Source organism: Molothrus aeneus, chromosome 3 (genome assembly GCF_037042795.1).
Source record: "Molothrus aeneus isolate 106 chromosome 3, BPBGC_Maene_1.0, whole genome shotgun sequence".
Classification (NCBI taxonomy): Eukaryota; Metazoa; Chordata; class Aves; order Passeriformes; family Icteridae; genus Molothrus; species Molothrus aeneus.
The window spans coordinates 86596709-86618102 of NC_089648.1; the positions used below are offsets into that span (position 1 = coordinate 86596709).

Below are 21394 nucleotides of genomic sequence, written 5' to 3' on the forward strand. Positions count from 1 at the left end.
AGTATATGAATCTGAATCCTTCTGGAAACATTGTCTTTTATTTGCAAAGAAGAGTAGGAGTAAGAAGCCTCAGGTATCATTTTATCATTTCACATGAACAAGATATTTTATGTAGCATTAAATTATGTGAGAAGAACAATGACAAACATAGAATTAAAATTTGCCATAAGATTTTTTTTTAATTAAAAAAACTCTGTCAGCTCTGAGTGGATTTTAGTTACCTTAACCTTCCCACACAAAAAAAAAAAAAAAAAAACCAAACAAAAAACCAACACAAAAAACCCCAAACCATCCAAAAACACCATCAACAAAAAAAAAACAAAAACCAAAACCAACCAACCAAAAAAAAATATCCCAAAAAAACCCTCTTGAGTTTTGGTTAAAAGTCACCTTAATCTTTAGATCTGCTGAATGCATCTCCACTGATTATACAGCAGCTGACACCTGTAGCTCACATACAGGCAGCTACTTTCAGTTTGTGTTTGCCTTAATTAAAAATGATCATTGGGCCTTTCTATATAAGTTACAATTTGTTGCACAGATATTCTGTACTTCCCTTACACATTCTTGAGTAAGATGAGTAGCTATTATCTGAAAATCATATTAAAATAATTCAAAATATTCCAAGACAAGGCACTAAAAACTAACACTTTTCAGAAGTTGTAGGATTCTGCCAGTGCCAGACAGCTCTTTCAAGGAAATAGGAAAACCCCTGATACTGATAACCTAAGGTGTTGAAGGACCCATTCACTGGGCAACACACAAGGTTGTGTGTTGAAGATTTTGAAGTTAGCTGCAGTTGTCCGGGGACTGCCACACTGTGGTAAATCATTCACCTTGTTTGCACAAGAAGGGCAAGAACAGCCTCTGGGACAGTAACTGACATGCCAAATCCCACTATGCTACTCCTTCCACCTGGGAAAGGAATGACATCACAGCTGTGCAGTAACCAGCCATAAACCCTAAAAGGCTCAAGCAGATGTAACAGATGTGCTGTTTCTAAATACCAATCTGGAATTGTTATTTGTGGGTGGTCACGTTATTATTAACCTGGAATACAGGTTATTGACTAACTACTAAGAATAAAGCAGCAGAAACTCCACCACTCAGTCCAAAGCTGAGCACACAAGCAGCTGAATTAATTGCATTAACAAAGATCTATCAGCTGCTCCGAGTCTGTAAATATTTATACTGATTCTCAGTATGCATTTGGAGTGTGCCGTGCCTCTGGGCAGCTATGGAAGCTGTGTGGATTTATGACTTCTAGTGGAAGTAAACTATCAAATGCTCCATGAATTACTGAACTGTTAAAGTTATACAATTGCCAGAGAAACGTGTCAGCCTGACCATATGGCAGAAGGACAAAAAAGAGATAGGAAATGGTCTAACATACATTGCATAACAACAGTACAAGCCACCACGCTTACAAGTAGTCCACAATATGAGCTGGTGTTTCTTGCTCCTGAAAAGCTATGTCTGACTGCTCCTGCTGAGCAAAATTGACTCTTGCAAAAGGTACAAACAGCCAGATGTCCAGGGACTGTTGAGAACAGGCATGCAAAACCTTGTAATTTTAATTAAGTAATATCTGATTCCTATAGCAAAAACACTACTCAGGACATTTGGGGACTGCTGCACTAACCCAGACATTGCTGAAGAACTGGTTCATGTCATGAATTTATGCTGCAGTAAAATAAATAATTGCATCCTGCATACACTGCCCTGACATCTATCAAAAGCTTCAACACAAAATTTGACTACATACAATTTTTAAATTGCTTTTGTCTAAAATCCATATTTCTATTCCATTTCCTACTGCCTTGTAAGCCTCAGTAACATGCCTGTCCAGAATTTCTCTGAGTATACATCTCAGGGATGCAAGAACAATTTAAGAGATCATCATTTTCCAAAAACAGGAGGACTCAGAATGAAGTGCTGTTTAGCCCTGGAGCTGAGATTAGAGTCCAGCATACCCCATGGGCCAGCTTTCCTGCTCAAACCCAGAAGAAACAACACAGTGCTCGAGACTTGCACTTTGTCCTCTCAGTAGTTTCATGGCTGCCTTGGTCAGCTCTAGACTGCACCATAGAATTAATTTCCTGATTAAAACACACCTTTCTCTGGTATTTTCTCTCCTGCAGCTTCCACTGGTGAATAACTATCAAGCAATTTTTAGTCTACCTGGCACACAGACGAACTAAGGAAAGTAGAGAATTTACATTAGACCAGCAGATGCCCTAAAAAACTTAGTTGTGTCACTTTAAAATAGTCATACAAACACTTTAAGAAAAAGGAATTTGTAAGTTCTTACCTTCTGACCTTAACTCAGACCCCACCCAGCACAGGCAGGTTCCCCAGGGCTGTTTAAACTCTGCAGCCTGGGGGAGTTTCCAGCCATACCCAATAAGAGAAAAAGCCTCCCATTGCTCTTAAACCGACACTATCCAGTTTAAAGTGGTATGGTTCTGAAAACTGACACCCAAGCAGAGACAGCCTTTGTTTGCTGATTTGACTACACTATGACACCAACCTCACAGTTTCTAAGGTAGCCATCTATTCAAACTGTTCTCTTGGAATTTTGGGGGCATTTTACCCAAATACAAAAGCAAGATATTTGAACACGCTGAGAAAATTATAGATTTTTCCTGGGTCATATTTAAGGTAATAGTAATAATTTAAAGAAAAACCACTAAAGTTTCTAGGCTTATTTAATTATTTGGCAGGTCTTTATTTTTGCTGCTGTATGGCATAGAGAAGTTACTCAAAGTATGGAATAACAGGGCTCAATTACTTTGAAATACAGTATCAAGTTTACTTGATATAAAAATTGGATGAGCAGTTTATGTCACAACCCACTCTATGTCTCAAGGCAATAGCATTTATTTTTGAAATTGAATGTACATGGCTAACACTCAGAGATTAAATAAATGATGATTTTCTTACCCATGAGAAGTAATTGTTTCAGCTTTTCTATCTGTATTTCAGCTAAAAAATCCCAAAACTGAAAGTGGATGTGAACAGACACAAGGATAGCATAGCAAATGGAAAAAGGGATTTGGGTGCCAAGATAAGGTCTCCTCACTATGGGGAATCTCACTAGCACCTCACTATGGGGAATCTCAGGACAAAAGTCTCCAGGTAACATTTTCCTCTCAGGTGGAGTTTTGTAATGGTTTCTCTGCCTGGCAATTGCTGGCAGTTTCTTCAGAGGGTGCACTTCCCTTAGAGGCTTCCTGCAAATTTATAATTTATGTGCTTTGGAAGTTGATGCTGTCAGCAAAACTGAACTGTATGGTGCTTCTTTACACTTTGCCTAATTCTAACTCTCTCATAAGTTCATAATATGCTGAGTAAAGCATGACATTTAATGCATGCATCTGTATTTTTTCTATGTCAAACCCAGTTACTACCAGGCTACCCTCGAGAAAATTCCTAAATATGAATCAGAAGTCCAGCAGAGGCCCAGAAAAATCCCCAGCTGGCAGAATAGGTACCATGTTTTGGAATACCTGAATATTATGTAAATGCATGCTTTACCAAGCATGGGCACAGTGATCCCTGTGTAATGCAGATGTGGCTCCAGTAGGAATGCAGCACATACAGAGAGAGCTGAGTAGGAAAGGAGCATTTGTTCATACTTATCCAGTACTGAATCAAGATTACTCTATTCCTGCTTTTGAGGTGTTTAATATCAGCATGCACCTGAGTGTGTGGAACAGAGACCACAGAAGAGCATGCGTGTAACTGTAGTCTCTTTGTCCTCTCTGCAGTCTCAAAAGCTGCCAAGGACAACAGTAGGCTTGGTGGCAAAGAGAGGGAGGGAGAGGTCCCTAATTTAAGGGTCAGGGATGACTGAGTGGTCAAGCAAAGCATTCTGATACTTTTTGGATTTGCTGACTATGGCCACATCTAGATTTGGTGGTTGTTGCCTTTCTACCCATTCTTGTTTGGCAGAAAGACTTTCTCCCTTGTTCTCTTTTTATTTTGCTTCCAGCACAGCCTTTCATAATGTAATTACAAAGCTCCTTTGGAACCTGAAGGTAATCATATCAAGGAGGTTGCTGTTATCTATAATTTGAATAGGTGTTCTGTAAACCTCCAGAGCAGAAAAGATAATAAGTTTCTTCTACACATGATTTGTTAAGCCACACCCATGAGTATTCAAGAAGTGGGCATGGGGCCCAGGTGCTGCTGAAGGGATCTGGGCTTGGGCAAATACAGATTTTAACTAGTGAGTATACCATGCCCTGGCATGTCACCTTCCCACTTTGCTCTGCAGACACACTTCCTTGTGCTGTAGATGAGGTAGGTTCAAAGTCTTGTCAAAATGTACCTACCTGCAATCCTCACAAAACACCAAGCAGCTGGCCTGGGGAATGATGCCTGATTGCAGCATCCTCTCCGAGGTGAGCACAGGGTACATCACTAAATGCCACCAAAGAATTAAGCATAGAAGGGTAGGAGGATTCTCCCCATGCTGCTTATTGCACTCCTAAACATGCAAGCTCCTAAACTGACACACAACACCACTGTGATAATTTGAGTCCACATGAATAGTCTGAACAAGTCGTGCATCACTCAAGCCTTGCTGCAAACCTTCAGGTTCTGTACAGGAAGCTTTACCCACTGCCCAAAGCAAGGTTAACCAAGCCTGTAGTAACCCTCACACATATTTCCTTGAGCTCTTTGGCTTTCAGTTGGACCACTGGCATAGAAAAGTCTGAAAACAATAACCCTAATTCTGATTTACACCCACTGTAAATTTACACCCACTGTAGTGCTGTGAGGAGAGTTTAAATGGAGACCTGGTTTTCAGTACATTGTTATTTGGATTGTTTAGTCTTTATTGATCTGTCTCAACATGGTCAAAGGGCTGCTTTATCAAGGCACGAGATAGGCAAGATCAAGGTTTCCAATACAACTGAAACATACCTTTAGTATATTTAACAAATTTAATTGTAAAATATTTAACTTAAATAGCTCATGTATTGTAATTACATCACATTTTGATATAAACTTGTATTAGTGTATGTTTCCTCTATTTGGTATCTGTTGTGTTCTGGGGATCTTTCTAAGACTCTCACTTTATGTGCATTATTACAACTAAAACTACTAATAACCTAAACTTAGGTTTAAAGAATATTTTTATTTTCTACTACTAGGAATAGGGGTGGGAAAACCTTTAATCAAGCCAAAAAAAGCCTGTGAAATCAGCTTCATCAGATGGTGGCTCAGGGCTGATGAGGGAGGAGGCAATTCCCTAAGAGCAGATGGTCCAACTTCAGAGAAAAGCAGATACAAGTCAGATGGTACAAGCCTACAACACAAGGTTAAAAACCACACAGTGATCAATACTGGGATAACCTGCCTTTCACAGTTTAATCTTTTTGCACTGGAGAGCTGCTTAGCCCTGAATGTTCAATATCTTTCAAGATTTCACTGTGTTCATGCTATCCTTCACATTTCTTTCATCCATTTAAATTCCTGGCCTCAATGACATCCTCTAACAATGAGATCCACTGTCTTAGTGTGAAAATGTTGCTTTTATATGCTTGTATTTTGCTGCTTTTATTTAATTGTGTTCTTCCACTTCCATCATAAGATAGGGGAAATGAAAGCCCTTCCCTGTCTCTCGTACTGAAATCACATGCATAAAAAATAATTTATCTAATAATTTTTGTAACTAATTGATTTGTAATTCACTTCTCACATGCATTTCTCAGCTCTGCTTTTCTCCTTTTGTGTTTTGCTCTGTTGGTTGTATTTCCTGATACTCTCTTGATTACATCTGCATTCTGTAAGAGTGCAAGAAACTGCCAAACATTCTGTCTTCCTCAAAACTGAAAATGAATATGTGTGCATAACTATTTGATTTAATTTCCCACAGAAAAGGAAACTTGGAGAGAATGGAGGGGACTTTCTCTTCTACCATCAGGACAGCTTCCATCAGTTGCTGGACTTCTGTCCACAGAAGTTTGACAGATATGAAAGATTGTAACCTGCTTGATTCAAGAGGAAAAATGTTTACAGGAATTAAAAACCTAATGACTTTTCTGAGTTTTGCTCCAGAACAGAGGCAATGAAGTCATTAACAATCTAAACCTTCATTTCAGGTTTATTTCTGCATCCTTAGTCAGTTCTGTAGGTTGCGCATGTACAACAGTTGTTACGTTCCCATAAAAACTACAAATGAAAAAATATCAGAAGAAATTAGCAATATGGTACAAGATACATAAAAAGTTAAGGGAAAGATAATTGCATTGAGTCAGATACAAACCTTCATGTGCTTTTGTTCTCTTGTTCTCAAAGGGAAGTTCTCAATGCAAATTTGATAATGGAATAGGAAACTGGTTCATCTTGCCCAGCTAGTTAGCAGCACTATAGACCTCAGTGCCCAGTTCACAAAGGCAACAGCTCCCTTACACATAGAGGCCTCTTTTCACCAGCCTGCATGGTGAGAGGTTAAACTGAATGGATGTACACAGAGACCTGCACAGTCCTTACCATAGTACATATATTGAAAGATGGCTTGGGTGTGCCTAAGAACCATGCTGAAACTGCCTGTGGTCTTTATACACAAGGTAATAAAATTGTAATAATAAAATACAGGACGTACACTCATGTTAGAAAAGTGTTGATGGGGATATGTTTCACTGCTGAAAGTGAAGATTCCTAATCTTCTATATTGGAATGAGCAGAAAAGACACAAAAATCTTTGGGGCCCAAACCTATACAGTTCATTAGTCAGTTTTGAAGAGGCATCCCTCTTTCTTCAAGGAGAGACAAGACACTACCCAACTAGTGAAGTCTTACATGGTAAGGCTAAAAATTACCCCCAGATCCTGCAGATACATGTTCTCCAGCCTCAGCCCTACACTGCCTTCATTTTAGCACCTGTTACTATTAGCAAAAAAGCACCATGGCACTAGAAAAATAATGTGCCTGTCTAATTAAGACACAAACACTCCTGTCATAGCTCTGTTTTGCTCTGTGGGCATACTCTGGGAGAATGCAGAACAAGATGCTCTGAAAAGTATCAGAGTTATACTGCTTATTTCAAAGATGTCTCTGTGCAACCCATTCTGAAACTTCTCAGAACTAATTGTTCAATCAGGTTTTCAAAGGAATCCAGAAGATTTGTCTTCCAGATCACCCCTTGACTAATGTTCTGCAGCAAAACTGTCTGCTGAATAATAGCAAGAGTTAAATAAGATAACTACATCCTTGAGAAAGTAAGTGGAAGGATATTGTCTGCTTGAACTAATGTGTATCCAAGTAGGCTGGCAGGGCTGGGGTCCTATGTACTAAGCTCTGGCATCTGAGGCTCAATGATCAGGTGAAGCTCCCCTTCTCTTTCCAGAAAGCCTAGCATTCCATTCCATCTCTGGGATGACATTTCCAGGTGTGAGATTAAATGGTAGAGCTGCAGTGTTGAAATTGGTCTGAAATGAAAAGTAGTGCTTGTAGGGTAAGCAACACAAATCTGCAGCATAACTAGAAAATTGTCCCCTGTTCTGCATTAGGATTAAGTGATGCCTAAGCTAGGTAGCCCTTGGGTCAATGTCAGAGTCAAACATACAATGATGCTATTTGAAAATCTCCACTATACACCCAGGTCACATAAGCATTTTCAGATGTCAGTGGCACACTGGGAGCTGGCATATGGCTGATAATCCACTGTATTCTTCAGCTGCTCCTCCTCTGGGTTCCTGCTTCTCACATCAGTGGGAATTTAGGCAAACTGCATTTAACTAGACTAAATGCCTCTGGTTTATTAATTCCTATGGATGGAATACTGATTCAGATCACTGAGTTTCAACTTTCCTACTTATTATTACTTTATCTACTATGAAATGTGCGAATTATTCTTTTACCTCTTTGATAAAAATGAGAAATAGTGAAGTGCCAAGGAGCTGGTTTCTCTCTTCACCTACCTAATATGTAGTTGCAGAGGGGTCAGGACCAGGCTCTTCTCAGAGGACCATAGTTAAAGTAGAACAGGCAACAGGCACAGGCTGCAGCAAGAGAAATTCCAACAGATATGTGCACTGAAACAGAGCCTGGAAGGAGCTGCTGGAAATGTGTGTATATATCCTTCTCTCTGCCCTGCACTCCAAGGCAGCTTGCAGACATGCTTCCACTTAGGAGCTCAGAGGTTAACCATGCCTTACAGATAAATTACATTCTGATAACATTATTTGTTGCCACTGACTCCAAAAGCGTCACATGTTAAAACCGAGCATCTGGTGCTTGGAGGTTGCTGCAGCAGGGTCTGTCCCTCAGGCGGGTGTACTTTTGGGGCTCTGTGCCTGAGGATGGCTCCGGGCTGCACCGCCTCGCTCCAGCCAGACCCACCGCGGGCCCCTGCGGAAAGCGCAGGGCCCCACCTGGGGGCAGGAAAGGTAATGGCAGGCTAATTCCATGCCCAGAGCTCCTGAGTTGTTTAAAGGGAACCCGGGGACACGCCGAGGAGTTGCCTACGACTCAAATTTTCCCCTAGCAGCAAATAAAAAAAGCCTTTCCTAGGAGCAAGGCTGGGTTCCGAGTGCAGCAGGTTTCTCCTGAGAACTCCTCTGCGCCAGCAGTGTCCAGGCGCCCTGGTGTCCACGTCCTGCACACCTCTGGAACACGAACTCTGCCCTCTTGGACCTCAAAGGTGTGGTCAGCACCAGCAGGTCCCGATAATCCCCGCGACCCGCTTGGAAACCTGCTGAGGGACCAGCCTTTTAAACCAGGCACGGCTGTGCGGGGCATCGGCTCCAGCGGCGGCTCCGTGAGGGGAGGCCCGGGCTGCACCAGCCGGACACAGCCGGTTCCAGCCAGACACAGCCGGTTCAAGCCCGTTCCAGCCGGACACAGCCGGTTCCAGCCGGCCACAGCCGGTTCAAGCCAGTTCCAGCCAGACACAGCCGGTTCCAGCCGGTTCCAATCGCCCCCTGCTGGACACGGCTGAGCCACGGCCTGGGCGGGAGTGGGGAATGAGTTTAACACGGGGGCAAACGCTGTACGGCAGAGTGCCAGGGGAAAACAGTGGAGAAAGTGCCTGCAAACCCACGAAGAGAAGGAGGGAAGAAGGCAGAGGAGTCAGGAACAAAGGAGGGAGGTTGAGTCTGGGAAGAAAAGGAATGGGAGGAAGGTGTTCAAGTTTTTGTTTTTCTTTCTCACCAACTATATGAATTGGTTGTAGTATATGGTAGAGATAATTCATGCTATTTATGTATAAAATATTGTAAAATCCAAGCTATGTCTCTGACCACTCCAGCCGGAAGCAGAGCCTTATTTTTATTCAATTAGTTCCCGGACAACGTTAAGATAATATCAAGCCTGTTGATGTATGAATGGAACCTTCCTGGGCCATGATCACTGACTTCCCTGGAATGTCTGGGCCACCCAAGAGTGATCTGCTCATCGGAGATTGCATCTACTACCGGTGCCACCCTTTACATGTGAATACTGACTTCTCCAGACTGCTCTGACATCATCTGGACACCTGGAACCGGTGCCACCCTTTACATGTGAATACTGACTTCTCCAGACTGCTCTGACATCATCTGGACACCTGGAACCGGACTTTTGTCTACCCCTGCACATGTATGGCCCCAGTTCTGCATGTGAAGGGACACAAAGGAACATTGGGTCATTTCTGCCCCAGGCAGAATAAACTGTATATAAGCTCGCTGTGAGAAGCAGTTGGTGTGAACAGGGGGAGACTCTGCCATTCGATTTGGGAGGTCAGATCCATTTGTTCACCCACCACCAAACCCAGGCTCGATGCTGACTCTTGGCTGTGGTGGTTGGTTTTCAAAATTCTATTTTGCTGACGATCTAATAAATCCTTGCTAAATTTTCTTATAAAATTGGCTTCCGATTTGATCATTTATAACATTGGTTATAAAGAAATTTTCCCCAAATCGAGTCTGTTTTGCCTATGGTGGCAATTGGCAAGTGATACTAAACATAGGAATATCTGCCAAATGCCTGCTAGAAGCAGTGTTAGGAATCCTCCAGTCAGTCGACCTGGCTAGTTTTCCCTGGATCTGGCATCTTGTTGTTTTTTTTTCATGTTGCTATAGTCAGGTGAGAAGAAGTGCCACAAGAAGCATGCAGGATGACTTGAAAAATTCCTATGAATAGGTGATGCTTCTTTTGCACGTTCAGATGTGCTTAAACAAATAGCAGAGTTCCACTGGAATTAACTGCAATCTACCAAAACATCAGCAAGCACAAGTAAAGATCCCATACTATCATCGGAAACCATAACTTGTACTAAAGCAAATATCCTGTACTTGCTAGTAAATCAGTGAGAATTATCCCAGTGTTTTCAATGGAAATGATCTTGTCATTCCATTGGCAGAGTGTTTTAAACCAAAAATGGTTGTATAGGATCACAACCCTTACCTCCACCAAGCATAATTTATTTGGCTATCAGAATGATGCTCAGGCTGATTTGTACATAAATAGGTCTTACCAGAGCAAGAGTTGAAGAAAACTCCTAGTCCTTCTTGGAGAACACATCAAAACTGCCTGTCTAACACCTAAGTGATTTGTGACAGGTAAGAGTGAAACAAATCTTGAGGTTACTGTGCATTAAGTAACATTTAGCCAGGAATTATTGGGTTGGCAACATTGTGAAACATAGGAGAAACAGCAACAAACATCTGTACATTTTACTTGTTTACCACTGTCTTGAAGGTTGGTAACAGAACTGAAGAGCTCTTATGTGTTGTAAAAGCACTACTGAAGTCAGCTAACACCCTAAATAATTACTGCTAGAATGCTTACCAGGACTCAAGGTTGCTCAATAAAAAAAGATATTCTGTAAAAAGCTTAGATTTAAGCTGATTTCATCCCTAGTTTGCCCAGAATATGGAAGATCACCCTAACAGTTTGTAAACCTGCTGCTCTTTACAGGTTAGAAAGTAAATTGACAAACCTGCATGGGAATATAAAAATAAGAAGGCTATCAGAGTTAACCCACAACACTGTGCAGCCTTGCATAAGCAAACATGGCTGTAGATTTTGTATGGAGAAGTCCTCATGATGTATAAACACCTTTAGGTATTTTTGAAGTGAAAAATACCTAAAGGTGTTTATACAAACCAAGAAGATAAGTAAAAAAAATAATGAAACAAAATTGGAAGTTCTTATCAACAATTTACTGAAATATCAGGAAATGAACCATCACCTGGGCCAGACCTGGAGCCTTACAGGGTATGTCTGCATTAGTAGTCTGGAACAGGAGGATGTTTTAAAAATTAATTTCTTAACTGTGCTTTGGCTCCCATCATAGTGTGATCTTGGAGTGTACAAACTGGAGTTCTTTCTGGGTGAAGTTAAACTGAAAAATGTGCTTCAAGAGTGCACCAAATGCTGTTTAAGTGTCATTCAGTCCACAAAACCACTCTTGAGCTCTGCTGAAGTTAACCCTGTCCCAAACACATGCAGTGTTGATGACAAGGCTTCAGTGCCAGCTGTTCTTCTGCTGACATTCATTGCTGCTGTACCACTCTACATACTTATAGGAATAACCATCAGCTGTTAGGCTTATCACCAACAGGTACTGGCAGAGGCGCCTCCTACATCTGCTACATCTTTGCTTGTGGAACTCTTGAACAGCATTACACAAAAACTTGCCTCATTTTGTGGAGAAAAAATTCACTTAGCAAAGGAATTATGATCAACAACCACAGCGTTTTCCAAACTTTTCTAATGAACTAATCTGAGATTAAACCAAGGACTGAACTGTAATTGCAATTGACACTACATTAGCTGATAAATTACTGTAGGTCAATACAAACTTTGTATACCTGGCAATGAGGGGAAAGTGTTTGTAGCACTGCAAACTTCAATCTTGCTCAAGCTGGGGAGTCTGACGAGCTCACAGGTGGGGAACTTCTTCATCAAATATCAGATGAGTGTACTTACTACATCCCAGTGTCAAGCAGCATCCTTATTTCTCAACCCACAGCTAACACTGGAATAAACCAGGGCCATCAGAGATTGAGCACAAGTCTTTTCTTGTAAGCTATGTCATTAATGTAGAAGTATAAATAAAAATATTAAACACCAAGGTAACATCCTGCAAAGCAGCTTTTCATAAACCAGTGCCATTTTTTGAAGTGATTAAAACAATTTTAAATTCCTTTGTCTAGCTGTCTGTGGAAAACATAGAATTTTAAAAAAAGAGGAAAAGAAACATTTTGAGTTTGGTTGGTACTAGATAAGAGCTATATCAGGTTTGTGCGATGGTTTACTACCTCCCCTTCACATCTCCATTCTCTTGTTTATAAACACAAACAAAATATACCTTTCCATGAGGCATGTGAGTTAGCAACGGCCCTCCTCATATAAAATAAAAAGAATTTATCCTCCAAGAAAAGTAAAAATTATGTTTGCAAGCCTCAGCTTTCATTCACAAAACAACAGGACAATGTGACTATATAAAAAGTTTATTTGATTAGTACAGGTCCTCTAGATACAGCAGTTAAACAAAAGCATCATTTGGCAGTCAGTTTATTTCCTAATTCAGTAATAAAAGTGCAGCTTAGTTATAAAGGCACAGTGTTGACATTTAGACAAGTCACTGATGTCCAGTAGAACTTGCAGGAGAAAGAACTCACTCCCACTTTCTTTCAAAACCACTTGTTTCATTTGCCAACAGTGATATTGAAGAGGAATAAAGGCCTACATTGGAAGCAATTATCATATAAAAATCTGATCTGGATCTAGAAAAAAGTCCTCAGAAATAGCACGACATACTGAAGCTATCAGTCAGCAACTCACATTTCTCTTTTCTGCTGTTCCACAAAGTCTCTAGGAAAACAGTGTGCTTGCTGCCATTTCACTTGCTTAAAATTACCAGAAAAAATCTCGAGATGAATGAAGGAGAAAATAGGCTAGTACTGAAGTGTTCTAAAAGACACCTGCCTGCTGTATTTTGTGTCAGATCATGACCTCTTTCCCACTGAAACACTTCTGGAACATCCCTTTGCCTTCCTTCACAGTGTAATTGGACACGTGCAATCAGGCAGCTCTCTTACAGCCTGCAGCCAGGCAAACTAATTTGCTTTTACATCATAATACATGCAGAGAACTCTCCTGACAGTCTCCACATATTTATCATCAGGAACAGGTTTCCTCTGGCTTCCTGGCTCCAGAAATTTCTTGATTGCGGGGATGCTGCTTATCCTTGCTTTAAATGCCTAAAAGGCAAACAGTAAGTACAGGGTATTTAAAGAACAGAAAGTAACACAAGAAAAAACCCTACTTTACTGATTTGTGTAACATCCTTTAACAAGCTGTATGTGGAGACAAGACAGGAAATATGGTTTCAAGTGTGGATGAATTTTACTCCCACTCTCTTCAACCCTTTTATTTTCCACAGTAACAAATGAGCCATCTATGTTGTATTGATATGGGATGAAGTGTTAAGTTATCTGTGGTTTCTAAGATGTACATTACTAAGATCGTTCTTGTGATCCAGAAAATATCTTCCACTTAGCAGTATCACAGAACTGGTGAGTGTCAAAAAAAGGGAGGTTGCATTTCTTCAGCTGTGTACAGGGGTTACTCCAAAATATAACAGTTTCTCTAGATGAAACATCTTACAAGGCTCTTCCTAAAGCAGGAAAAGCAAGACTACAATGAAAAAGTAACAAATGTTTGTGGAATTATTTACACGGAACAGACTTTGAAATAAAATTTATCACATTTATAGCCATATGGACATCTTTTTAAAGCAAGGTACCTGTAACTGAGGAAAGCCTGAGAGCACATCTGACTTCTTCTCTTCTACCATTAAAATGGCTTCAAGAAGATGAACATCTGCCCAGCTAAAATTGTTGCCAACAAGGAAGTCCTGCCCATGGTCTTTCAAAACCTAGAAATGTCATAGATGAAAACACTCAGGTCTGGACAGCCAGCCAATTTACTAGAGAAAGTAAATTCAAAATTCATAGGCACACCTTCTTTGACAACACTACTTTCCTTTTCATCCTTCTCTCCCATGCAGCTAAAAGGGGGAACAGGGGATACACCAGCAGTCACTGATCATTTTACAGCAGAAATCCAGAATACCAAATCCCAGAGTTTTTCTTACCAATCCTTTCTTCCTACAACTCTAGGTAACCTTGTGTACTAGACTATAGGGTTAGATACCTTCTTGGTATTCACATCTTTCAAGTCTAATTTATCTGGATTTTTTCTATATATTTTTACAGCTTCAATGCGAAAATAGAGAGTATAAAAGTATAAAAGAGATATATAGTATAAAAGAGATTGGCCTAAAGCATAGGGCTAAGATGCAACAAGTGGACTATAGGGCAGAATGCACCCTGGCAACCACTTATAGGAGACCTTGCAAAGTGAAAAACTGTTTTCTCTTTAGTCTTTAAAATAGAGAGGAACTATTCCTGCTAGATCATCCTGTCCATACATATTAATTTCCATTGAGAGTACCTCTTGGGTCCTATCTCTCAAATGATCAGTTAGGGAAACACCAAGATTACAGTATGGCTAGAAGCCAGCAGTGATAGCTGTGTATTACTGTGTTTACAAAAACCCAACTGAAAGGTATTTGAAATGTTAAACAAAGAAGACAATTAGCACTGCTTTTGCAATGCAAATTACTGTGGTGGGGTTGACCCTGGCTGGGTACCAGAAGTCCATCAAAGCTGCTGTATCACTCCCTTTCTCACCTGGACATGGGGAAGACAATACATTCAAAGTCTCTTGGGTTGACCCACCCCAATGTATCTGATACTGCTCTGATCCCCCTCCAGGCAACAGACAGTATGGATGTTCTGGTGTAAAGTACTGCACTGACACTTCTGCTTCTGGTTGTGGTGAAACACCCAGTGTTCCCATTGTCATCCCTCCAGAACCAGGGAAGGAAATGATCCTCCTCCGTACCTGTTCATACACTGGGAAATACCTGCTTGTCGCCTTTTGAATTATTAAAGCACGTTGTTTCTCTTTATCCTCTGCTGATAAGAAAGGGAACATCAAAATGAAGCCCATAAGGTCATCAGTTCCTCCAACATACATATCAATCCTTGAAACCAAAGCAAACAAAAACCTTAAATAGAAGGCACCTTCACAAGCCAAATCACCTTATATTTGTTTTAGGATAGTAAACACTGAATTTCCCATCCCCCTGTCGTGGTGCCTTCCCCCCCACACTCCTTTCCAGGCTGCAGAGTGATCTGAGAAATGCTTTTTAAGCAATCTCAAACACAAGCCCTCATGGAAATGATTTCTGCAATTAAAAAAATATGTCACAGTGGGAGTCTTATTTGTATTTGTAGTGATTTTGGCTCTTTACTTGCTTCATTGTGCAAGTTTAAACAGGATTGCACAGAGATTAAGTGTGTACCTTTGGTGTTACAGATCACTTCACAATCACCAAAGAAACACACAGCACCACAAGGAGTCATTCCCAACTCACTTAATTGTCTGGATGTATCTCATCTTCAGAATTTCATCCAAAGTCCAAGTAGTGCCAAACAGATAAATAATGGGGTTGGAAGTTTATAGCATACCAGGTTCTTCATCCAGCTAAATTATCAGTATAGCAGTTCTTTGGATTGTCCCTTTCCCAGAGCTATCAGAGCAGGTTTTGTACTGTAGATGGACCTTTAAAATGCTACATACTGAGACAGCCCCATCATACTTTTTTTTTCTTCACAGACACAACATCAAGATGTAATTTCACACAGATGTTATTTCACATGAAACCAATAGTTTTTCAACAGCTTTTAGCTGTTCTTTCCCTAGCTTTCAAAGATCTAAACCACACAGTTTTTCAGTGCAGTGGGACATCATGCAACCACAGATAATATCAATGACCACTCTTATTGTGTAGCCCAAAGTTAGAAACTAACCATTTCTTTCCAGAGTTTTCTGGTTACAGAAGTAGTTCAGCATCTACATGCCAGTCACCTCTCAAATACCTGTCAGGCTGTATTAATCTTTCAGTAAGGCACAATAAAGCCATGACTCAAATATTTGTATGTGAAAAGTAACTGAGTTAGGACAAATCAGTTGGCTTGCATCTAACTGTGGCTTCTCAGGCTCACTGCAAGTTGTGTATTGCTGAGCCCACACGTGTGTGTGCAACTATGCAATTAATTCTAGATGCATCTGAACTACTATACTAAATTCAAGAACAGTAATACTGTTACATACAAGGCTCTTTCCTTCAGGTCCTTCCCATAGAGGTTGTACTTTGCTGCAATGTAGCTGAGGATGGCTCTGGTCTGCACCATCTTCATCCCATCAATCTCCACCATGGGCACCTGCTGAAACAGCAGGGATCCACCTAAAAGGACAGACACACATTATTCAGCTGATGTAATAACTCCATGTCAGATTTCTTGCTGTCTTCAGAGGAACATTGCTTTTATGGTGAGCTTGCTGTGGGTAGCCATTGTATTAAACTAGAGTTCTTCCATGCAAAAAATAAATTCCAGTGGTGCAGACAAATTCAACTGAAAAGCACAATTATTGCGGGTTACCATCCTTCCTTTAAAAAAATTTCCCTGAAGTTTCAGTCAGGACTATGTACAGCAGCTTTTGAAATGAAATTGAAATGCAGTGGAGACAATCACACTAAACATCTCAACTGAGTAAAAAGTGTCTAGTTCCAAACAATGTAAAAAACCCTCTGTTCCATTATTCAAACACTATTTGAAGCAAATGTTAGATCCTCTTATGACCAATCTTTAGGCTATATCAGGATATAACATGAAATTTTGAGATACATATTTTCTGGTTACTGAAGCCCATGGTTAAGTTTGTGGGACCAGGTGGGATGTGTAGACAAATAGAGAACAGAAGAATCCAGAGGCCGGGCAAACCCTGCAGGTTGGAAAGATACTCAGTTTGCAATTTCATCTGTCCACATGTTGCAAAAAACAGCCTCAGCAGCTGCTCACAGCTCTCAGCTTTACTCTTCTGTGTGAAAAGTCTTCAAAGACTTCACACATCTTCTCTAAGTCTGATTTCAGATTTCTTGAGGTTTCACATGGACTCACCTTGTAGGAGTTTCTCATACTGGTCTCGGGTTTCCAAAAACTCTTCTTCAAACTGACAAAAGAGAGTGAGGAAGAAGAGGAAATAAGAATCTTTTCACATTTCTAGAAGAGATAAACTTTTAAAGCACCATAAAAGGAAAAGAATATACATCATGGCTCTTTTCATTTCAGATGGGAAAGGGAGATCACACCAAGGACAGAAGTGCTGGCAGTATCTCCTGGACTGTCACACTTGATAAATGGTGCTAAGGGCAACCCTAGCAGAAGAACAGGCAATAAGAACTGGAGTGAGGATGGTTTGTTTGGTATTAAACAGGCAATATAATGTGTAACAATCAACAATACAGTCTAGGCTGTCCTTAATATGCTTTCTGGAATGTGGAAAAAATCTGCTGTGCAATATTTTGACTTGGGAGCTAGACAGGAATGAATTCTTTGGAAGTTAAAACAAAGCTTTTACAAAATAGTGTACAAGTAGCAAGCCCTGCAGGAAGTTTGATATAGATGCATGTTTCAGACTCCTGAGAGTAAATATTCACAAGATGAGAAACAAAAAGATACAGAATTGCTGGTGATCAGATAGATGTAGTTGCACTCAGTACAACTGAGGATGGCTGGTCCAATCAGTGTTATTTATGGAGAAATTGAGTTCAAGATTAAGACCCCAAAGTTAGACATCTACATGTATGTGTTTGCATGTGCCGTGCATGTCTGTGATCAGTGCACAACATGGAGACTAGAAAATGGTTGATGTTACCAATCCCTAAATGCCTTGCTCAGTCAGCCTCTCATAACATCTGTGCCACTCAGTAATTAAGATTTGCTATACTAGAGAAACCCCAGAAGATCAGGCACATTAACACACTGCCAATGTTCAACCAAAGCAAGGATGACCACAGTCTAAAATTCAGGACCCAGGTTTCTGCTGAGGAGAAGCTGAGAAAATAATATTCCATGGAAAAAAATGTAGTAATTGGTACTTATCAACAGCTTTTTTTTTAAACTCAAAAAAGAAGAGAGAGGGACTTAAAACATAGGAACAAATTATGGATGGAAGCAGACAGTTCTGTCTTCTGCAAGGCCTTCAAAAAAACACTGGTGGTCTTTTTAAAAAACTTGTATTCCTTGGCTCAGTTCACAAGTAACTGTATGTACTGTAACAGCTTATTGTGTAAAAGAGGGCACTCAGAGCAAATACTAGTCCTTTATGTCCTCAAACTGTATTACCAGTTTACCACCAAGTTGGCCAGCAAATGAATAAGTCAATCATATACCATCAGAAAAAAGTAAAGGCTGTTTTAGCTGTTTTACCCAAGTATTTAAAGATTTCTGATTTCCCTACACATACGGGTCAATTTGCTCACTTCACCCCCCTAAGTTTCATCTAAATGATGCTAGACACAACATATTTTGTGTTACAGCTTATGGAGGATGCAGCCAGTGGAGTGAAAAATAAAACAAAAATCTCTGTGTGAGCATTCAACTGAAAACAGGAAGACTAGAGAAAGTAAATTGCTGTTTTACCAGATAACACTTGTTATGCAAGCAACACATCTATCAGCTCAGCAGCTCTGGCTCATTAATCAAGTGCTTAATTAAGGACTGCACATTCTTGTGTTAAGCAAGTGCCACTGCTTACAGTGTCACTGCTCAGAAAACATGCAACTTGAAGCCATGCTTTTGTGTGCCTGAAGTAAAAGTATTTAATTACACTGAATAGCCAACCTTCATTTACTATTGCATCTTGGGATGCCTTTTCTTTTTTGACTAATGACATGTGATCTGCCTCAAAGACGAGCTTATCAATGTGCAGCTAGAAGTTAAAAACTCTAAAACAAACCTCAACCCCAGCTGCAGCCAGCAACCAACGAATCGATTCCATCTTGCCTCTTCCATCAAAGTAGTAAAGTTTTGGTTTTGTGGACATGACTTCGAACTTTCTGTAATCTAAAAGAGTTATAAGAGATAGAAAGTTAATAATTATACAGAAATCTGATGGCAGCTGGAATAATGGTTCACTGGTCACTCACACAACAGAAATTTAAGTTAATTTTTGATAAAATATTTTAGCAAAGTTTCAGTCTAAACTGATTCGATTTTCTTGCTGCACAGTCAAGTCAAACTATTTCATACACTTTTCATCCCCCTGAAATTCAGGAAAAGTAAGTATCAAGTTGCTAAGTAGGAGATAACAGAAAAAAAAAAAAAGTCACCATGAAGAAAAACCTTAAAATGTTTAGAAAATGTAAGTTTTAGCACTGAAGTTACACAGACACCACTAAAAGCCAAGTCTTGATCAAGGAGAAGAGGTAGGAAACCCAGTTTCCAAAACTGGCAGATCTTGTATCAAGGAATGCCAAAAGTATCTAAACATTAATTCTACTCGTTTGGGTGAAGCATGGGAATGTACTTTTAAGCCTCTCACTTTTTTTTCTCGCTGTGGTGATCTAGCAATCAGTAGCAACTTCAAAAATATCACAATATGAGGATCAGTAGAAACTTCAGAAGAATGGCTTGTTTCTTCTGTAATAATCCAGATTAAAATACAGAGTTTCAGAGTGTTGCACTACTTATCCTTCTAGAGGCTGCATTTCTTTCTATTAATAAACCCTGTTGCTATGCAAAACTTTAAGTCCATAAAGTCCTTTAATGACTTCATAAATGAGGCTATTAATTGTTGTTTTTTGAACAGACTACTGTTTAGGCCTCAGGAGAAACTGGATTCTGCTGTAGAGCCATAAGACAAAAGAGCAATCAAATTTAATCACACTGGCATTTCACATGCAGAACTCCCTTATAGCAAGTCCTTGCTGCAACTGAGAGCTGTTTTCCCTCTGTAAGGAATTGTCACTTCAATCCACAGTTCAAGTAATTCTGGAAAAGAGGCTCTTGGCATGTGAACAATAACCTCCAGTTTCCAATGTTCCAAGAGCTCCTTCATAAGCAGAGGGAAAAAAGACCTTGAGCATGCACAAAGTGATCTGCTTGTTAGCCAGCAGGCATGAAAAGAGAACACAAAATATGAGAGTGCATCAGGCCATGGGAATTCAAACGAGCCTGGCTATTCCACCCTGCCTGCTCAGGAGCCTCTGATTGCTCTTAGGTGACAGGGAACTAAAACACTGCCAAGTACTATCTCTGTCACTGATAAATATAGCAGTGAATTAGAAAAGTATCACTGTGAACAACACAAAAGAACAGAATTAAACAGGAGCTACTTGTAATACAGTTACATTCACAGAGAAAGAAGAAAAAGGCCAAAGGTGATTTGTAACTTGTAGTTTAAAAAACTAAAGAAACAGAAGAATCGCTTTTCCTCAGTGCCGCTTGTGGAGACGCGCTCTTAGCAGGCCAGTGAACAGGTCACAGGACATAAGCAAGTCACTGATGCCCAACACACCTCAAGGTAAAGGCATGGTGGGTGCTTCTTTTATAATACTTTATAAATAATATCTTCTTAAATGCCAGGGGATCAACAAACTTTGAAATGAGCTGTAGCATTCTAGGTTCCTAGGACTGAGCCTGCTATGCCATACTGGCAGAGAAAGTCCAACTTGTGAACTAAAATCTGATGGAAAGAGCACTCAGTGATGGGCAAAGAGCTTCTCCCTTCTCTGCTCTTTATCAGAAAGAAGTAAAATAGCAATTTGCAGCCAGGAGCCACAATTACTGGTAGGTTGCTGTCCATTCCCCTCAGCCTGACACCTCAACAGGAAAATGGACTTTGTGAAAAATTTGTTCCTTTGCTGTGATTGATGAAGGCCACCTGGGCGAACGGGGCAATGAGGGAACATGAATATCAGTGCAAGAAACGATCGCTCCCACGCAAGGAGAACACGGACCAGAAGGACATCGGTGAAGAGGGCCAGGGGAGCAGCTGTGCTTGGCACGTTCCGCACATCCAGGGCTCTGGGGCCCGAGCTTCCCTGCCTGCATCCAGCAGCCCAGCAGCGCTTCCACTCTGCACCCGCAACACCAGCCCGGGGCACGTCCCCGGCTCAGCGTGTGACAGGCAGCAGCCCCGGGGCCATCGGCTCCCTCCCCTCCCGGGGACAAGCCCTCGGCAGACATGAGATGACGAGCGGTCTGCGCTGTGACACGGGGAGCCCGGGACCGGGAGCGGATCCACGGCTCAGGCCTGAGCCCGCCACAGACTCCCGGCTCCCCGCCTCACCTGAGCCAAGGACCGCTTGGAGGGGGAACGGGAAGAGGGAAATCCCAGGGGCCCGCATTACTCACACACACGGAGGGTTAAGCGGTGATGCCGAACGAGCACACGACGCCCAAGGCAAAGCACTCGGGCCGGCCCCGCCCGCAGCCGCGATCAGCTGCAGCCTCAGCAGCCGGCCCCGCCTGCCGCC

General features: G+C 41.0%; 1 protein-coding gene across 1 annotated transcript; it reads right to left on the reverse strand.

The window, feature by feature from the left end:
- Positions 1-12433: 12433 nt before the first annotated feature.
- LOC136554922 (glutathione S-transferase 3) lies at positions 12434-21394 on the reverse strand. Its single transcript, XM_066547300.1, has 7 exons — positions 21273-21394; positions 18874-18980; positions 17034-17085; positions 16186-16318; positions 14911-15052; positions 13748-13879; positions 12434-13202 (listed from the first exon to the last, which is right to left on the reverse strand). The coding sequence occupies exons 2-7, from the start codon at positions 18958-18960 to the stop codon at positions 13059-13061; spliced, it is 690 nt and encodes a 229-aa protein (XP_066403397.1). The 5' UTR covers positions 18961-18980; positions 21273-21394; the 3' UTR covers positions 12434-13058.

Bases quoted from the DNA above. Each gene is read 5' to 3' on its own strand.
- LOC136554922 (XM_066547300.1), bottom strand. From the start codon at position 18,960: ATGTCCACAAAACCAAAACTTTACTACTTTGATGGAAGAGGCAAGATG. The intron at 13,880-14,910 runs GTACGGAGGAGG...TGACATTTCTAG, and splicing joins ATTTCCCAGTGTATGAACAG to GTTTTGAAAGACCATGGGCA. The intron at 13,203-13,747 runs GTACCTTGCTTT...TTTGCCTTTTAG, and splicing joins CAGGCTTTCCTCAGTTACAG to GCATTTAAAGCAAGGATAAG.